Source organism: Nannospalax galili, unplaced genomic scaffold (genome assembly GCF_000622305.1).
Source record: "Nannospalax galili isolate Female #2095 unplaced genomic scaffold, S.galili_v1.0 scaffold10043, whole genome shotgun sequence".
In the NCBI taxonomy this organism is placed as follows: Eukaryota; Metazoa; Chordata; class Mammalia; order Rodentia; family Spalacidae; genus Nannospalax; species Nannospalax galili.
In genome coordinates, this window is record NW_008349245.1 from 23,777 (window position 1) to 29,934 (window position 6,158).

General features: G+C 42.1%; 1 protein-coding gene across 1 annotated transcript in view; it reads right to left on the reverse strand.

Moving 5' to 3' along the window:
* Positions 1–5,511, reverse strand: part of LOC103744774 (cytochrome P450 2C42-like) — a 27,710-nt gene extending 22,199 nt beyond the window's left edge. The window contains 1 exon segment of the mRNA XM_017801526.2: positions 5,358–5,511. Within this exon segment, the coding sequence (XP_017657015.1) occupies positions 5,358–5,511 (154 nt within the window).
* Positions 5,512–6,158: the final 647 nt, after the last annotated feature.

Consider the following 6,158-nt stretch of genomic DNA (forward strand, 5'->3'; position numbering starts at 1 on the left):
TGTTTGCTGCCATGTGGGTGCTGGGATTCGAACCTGGGTCTTCTGCAAGAACAATCAGTGTTCTTAACTGCTGAGCCATCTCTCCAGCCCCTGCACATTATATTTTTTAAAGTAATCAAAAATAGGGGCTGGAGAGATGGCTCAGCAGTTAAGAGCCTTTGTTGCTATTTCAGAGGACCTTAGTTATGTTCCCAGGGTCCACATAGTGGCTAACAAACTTCTATAACCACTTCTAGGTACTCTATGGCCTTTTCTGGCCTCCACAGGCACCAGGTGCACATGTGGTATACACACAGATGCACACACACACACACACACACACACACACACATGTGTGTGTATGCATGTGTGTATGTATATGTGTTCAGAGAAAACATTCAAGCATACAAAATAAATAAATCTCAAAAAATTAATAATCTGGGCCTCGATACACAAGGCTGTAATCCTTGCTATTCAGGAGACTGAGGCAAGAGGGTTATGAGTTCAAAGCCTGCTTAGGTTACAAAGAGTTCAAGAGACTCATGGGTAAGTTATAGAGACCCCATCTCAAAATAAAAAGGAAAATCAGAGAGAGAGAGAGAGAGAGAGAGATAGCTTATTGGAGGTGTAGTTGTCTGGCTGGTGCAAGACCCTAGATTCAATCTTCAATACTGTAGAAAAAGTAAAAATGAAAACACATTATTAGAAAAAGCAAAAATGAATACATTATTTGGTTTGTTTGCCTAAAATAAAAGTTAAATCACAAAAATCTTAACTTCTAATTTTTATATGTCAAACATAAAAGGTTTAAGTTGATTGCCAGAGTCCCTTACTTCTTATTTCAATGATGAAAAGGAAAATAAGCCAGGCATGGTGGTGCACTTCTTTAATCCCAGTACTTGGGAGGTAAAAGCAGGTAAATCTCTAAGGCCAGCCAGGGCTACATAGTGAGACCCTGTCTCAAAAGGGAAAAAAAAGAAAAAGAAAAAAGAAAAAAAATGTCCGGCTCTAGGAAATATTTCTCATCACCCATCAGATCCCACACTTACGAAGACAGAGCCTGCCCTCTAGTGGAAGTCTGAGTTACTGCTTTATGAAGCCATCAGAATTTCTGTTGCAATTTTTAAAATATTTTATTTTTTTAATATGTATGTGTGTATTGGCTGCATGTATGTAAGTGCACCTGTGTTGTGCAGTGACCACAGAGGTCAGAAGAGGGTGTCAGACCCCGTGGAACTGGAGTTACAGATGGTTGTTAGCCACCATGTGGGTGGTGGGAACCAAACCCAGGTCTAGAAGAGCAGGGGTGCTCTTAATCACTGAGCCTTCTGTCCAGCCCCCATAAATGTTTTAACTTGCTCATCATTCTGGTCAATTTCATCACTTTACAGAAAGCAAACTGAAGCAGAGTAGATATTTTGTAAGTAATTTTAAGCAAAACTGTTCTAATGGAATATTATTAATTTTTTAATGTGAAAAGCACACAAATTCACATCACATGTAATTTAGGTTGACAGTTAAAAAGCACTGTGCATACCGTTCCCAGTAGAGTTATGCACATGTAGAGGAATGGGCAAAGTAACTGTGATGTATACATACAGTCGAATATTATTCAACCATGAGAAAAGAATGAAATCTTGTCCTTTACATTACAACAGGAAGATCTGGAGGACACTATGCTAAGTGAAATAAACGAGGCACAGATAAACAAACTCTTTGTGTTCTCATTCATATGTGGAAAAAATCAAAAAAGTTCATCTTATAGAAAAACATGTATATAGTGTTTACTAGAGGTTAAGAAGCGTAGTTAGGAAGGAGGATACTGAGGCTGGATAACAGATAACAAAATGCAGTTTTCTACAGTGCAGTATTTAAATGGATTCATTTCATACTTTATAAAGAACTAGAAGAGAGCCTGGAGACATTGCTCAGTGGTTAAGAGCACTGGTTGCTCCTGCAGAGGACCTGGGTTCAGTTCCCAGCACCTACATGGCAACTAATCACTATCTGTAACTCCAACGTTAGGGGATCCACTACCCTCTTCTGGTATCCCCAGGCATTGCATGCATGTGGTACACTTACATACATGCAGGCAAAGCACTCACACATATAAAAATAAAAATAAATAGATAAACAAGTTTTTTTAATAATTAGAAGAGAGTTCTAATTCTCCAAACAAAAAGAACTGATAAATGTTTAAAGAGATGAAAAATGTCAGTTGCTATGATGTCATCATTATATGCATGTGTCAATTGGCCTCCATAAATATGTACAGTTATTTTCAATTTTAAAAGGATTATGCACAAATCATAAGGAATTTTACAAGAGAAGCCTCTTTCATGATTAACTATGCTTGACCTGACTCCATTTCTATGATACAGCAGAGTACTGAGTATTCAGAATTTTACGTTTTAGCCTCAGAGACAGGTGATCATTTCAATTTATTAATTTGAACATTTATTAATGGTGAAAATCTGACTCTCAATATTACCTCTCACTTCATTTAGAAGAGAGGTCATTTGAAATCCAAATGAAAATCAAACTTATTGTAGTAAATACTTGATAAATAGGTGAAGCCAAGAGTAAAGGGGAGGTAAAAAAATTACCATCAATGTTCTAATTCAAACTCCAATTGAAAATTCACCAAGGTTTTTTTTTTATTCAGGTATGGTGAGGTCTACAGATCAAGTTGTCCTTAAATAGTTTGTTCTAGGAAAGATGTTAACACTTCCCATTGATGGGGCTGTCCACTCCACAATGGTCTGGACAGGGCACAAAGAAGCATGGCAGAGGGCCTGAAGGCAAAAGGACCAAAGGGAAAGCAGAGACCAGGCCTTTTATTGGAGTTTGTATGAAAGAAATAAATGAGGCAGGATACATACACTAAGTGAGCTTGGGACTGGAAAGCTTGACTAACTGCAGAGGCTGCTAGTACTTGGGTGCAAAGGGTCACTAATTGGACCACACCTGGCCCTCCTAGGTCGATTGTCAGCAAGAATATTGGCTTGGTGTGTGCAAATGAAATAAAGGTGGTTGGGGTTGTGCTGGATAGATTCAGTGTCAACTTGACACACCTGGGTTGAGGGACCCTCAACTGGGGAACTGCCTCCATAGGACTGGCCTGTGGCCATGTCTATGGGAGGGCCCAACACACTGTGGGTGGTACCACCCCTGAGCAGGTGGGCCTGTGTTGCATAAGAAAGCAGGCTGGGCTAGGGGAGAAGCCAGTACAAAGCATTCATCCATGGCCTGTGCTCCAGCTCCTGCCTCCAGGTTCCTGCCCTGAGTTCCTACCTTGGGCTCCCTGATGAACTATGACCCGAGAGATGTAAGACAAACCTTTTCCTCCCCAAGTTGGTAGTGGTCAGATTGCTTTGTCACAGCAATGAAGAAACAAACTAGGACGGGGTATAGGCTAGAGATAGGCTGGTTTGTATGTTAAAAGCATGTTACAGAGAAAACACTTGCTACTGAAAGCAGTTACCTAGGCCTGGGAGAGCCAGTCAAGATGTCAAAGTGTCATAATAGACAGAAAATAAAAATCACAGTTAATACACAAATAAAGAGAGGATAATGCAAGAAAAGCTGAATATTGAGCTAACTTGCAATTAGGGAAATTGGACTAGAGTTAAAAATAGCTGAAGTTAGGGCAATAAATCAATTTATAACTTCCTTTTTATAATTTAGATGACTATGATGTACTGTAAGTTTTCTTTTAAAACTGTAAAACGGAGCAGGGCATGCATGCCTTTAATCCCAGCACTTAGGAGGCAGAGGCAGGTAGATCTGGCAAGGCCAGCCTGGTCTACATAGCAAGTTCCAGGTCAGCTGGGGCTACGGGGAGACCTTGTCTCAAAAAGACCAAATAAATGATGTATCCCAACAGTGACGGTTAATGAGCCAGCTCTAGTTGTAGGCTGGGGAGATGGCTCAGTCAGTAACCCCACTGCTTGGGGATGGGGAGAGGGGTGTGGAAACAGGGTCATCTCGCCACTTGCTCACCAGCCAGCCTAGCCTACCTGATGAGTTTCAGGCCAGTGAGAGACTGTTCTAGTTTCATATCTGCTGCTGTGATAAAATAACCTGACAAACACAATCTCAAGGCGGAAGGGTTTATCTGGCTTACAATTCCAGTTTGGAATCCACCACTGAGGAGAAGTCAAGGCAGGAACTGGTCACATCCATAGTCAGGAACAGAGACAGAATGAACGCATGCGTATGCTCGACACCGTCTCCGTATCTATACAGGCCAGGAACCCCTGCCTAGGGAATGGAGCCACCTATGGTAGGCTGAATAGTCAAAACAAGTTCCCGCCTGCTGTACACAGGCCAGCCTGATCTAGGCAATCCATCGAGACATGCTTTCCAGGTGATTTAGACTGTTTTGAGTTGACAATCAAAGCTAATCATCACAGAGACCCTGTCACAAAAAAAGTGGAGAGGCAATAACACACACACACACGCACACACATGCACACACACAGCTCTAGCTGTCCAGCCTTCTGACTTTTGAGCCACATTACTACCTTACAACCAACTCCTTCCCACAACAACCATGTGAAAACAGTTAACCGGTACCTCTCAGTGAGGAACCTTTACATACACCCCCAGGAAACACTGCAGTTCTCAAAGCATGTGTAGGGTCAGAGAACAGAGTAGCCAGTGACCAATCTGGCCTGGAAAGGGAGATGAGACCAGAGCAGGCTCTTTGGACGAGGTGGTGTTCCTGATCAGGAGCAAGAGTGGACAGAATGAACTTGAGATCCTGTCTCAGAATCAAAGCTGTGAATTGGCTCTCCTGGCTCAGGAAGGAATCTTACGGTCTGCCATGTATGGTCTTCACATAGGTATGAGATGTCGTACAACACACTTGTTAATGTCTTAAACGCTCTTGTCCTTGCTTAGGCTTGTGCACCCAAGTCCTGGATGTAGTGATTTCAATGGCTTCCTGCTCTGTCTTCTTTTCTCAAGAAAAGCTTCCCTCTGGGCCTGGAGAGATGGCTCAGCAGTTAAGAACACTGGCTGTTCTTGCAGAGGACCTGGATTTGAATTCCAGCACCCATATAATGGCTAACAACTGTCCCTAAATCCAGTTCCAGGGGATCCAACGCCCTCTTCTGTCCTCCAGGGGTATTGCACCACATGGGTGCACTTACATGCATACAGGCAATACACTCATACACATAAAATAAACATAATAAATAAAATATTTTTTTAAAAAAAAGGAAACTAAGGAGCCCCCAGACAGGAAACAAGAAACTGGCACATGGGAGTCACTTGGATGGTAGGGATGCCTGAAGAACTCTCCAAGTCTCAGGCCCAGTACCATGGCCCAACCCACACATGCACACACATACATATGGCACATGAACATTTACCAAATCCTTTGTTAATTCTTTTAGTCAGTGGGAAACTGCCTCTTCCAGAAAACTCCTCTCCTATATCAACAAGGGCTTCCTTCACTGCTTCATGGGAGTCACTTGGATGGTAGGGATGCCTGAAGAACTCTCCAAGTCTCAGGCCCAGTACCATGGCCCAACCCACACATGCACACACATACATATGGCACATGAACATTTACCAAATCCTTTGTTAATTCTTTTAGTCAGTGGGAAACTGCCTCTTCCAGAAAACTCCTCTCCTATATCAACAAGGGCTTCCTTCACTGCTTCATAACCATGCAACACCACAGTGGGTCTCATGCCAAAATACAGAGTGAACACAGGACCGTAGATTTTTGAGAGCTGGAAAATTGAAAGATTCAAATAGCAGCAAAAGAAGTCAGTATTGGACCTACATTTTGTATATGATTCAATCAAGTCATTGTACTGTTGTGGTTTTGGTTTTGTTTTGTTTGTCCTAGTAAAACACAACTTTTTTATTTGTCAGTCACAACTTCAAGGGTTGCTGGATTTCATACATTGAAAATGATGGTGTTTGGAGAGGCAGAGGCAGGCTGATCTCTGTGAGTTGGAGGCCAGCGAGGTGTACATAGTGAGTTCCAGGCCAGCAGGAGCTACAGGGAGACTCTGTCTCAAAAAAGCAAAATAAAAAAAAATGATGGTGTTTATTATAGCTGGCACAGGCAGACTGAGTCCCATTTGCCAGGAATTTGTGAGGGAAATACCATATAGATCCCATTTGCTTGTGAGGGAAATACCATATAGATCATCACAGCT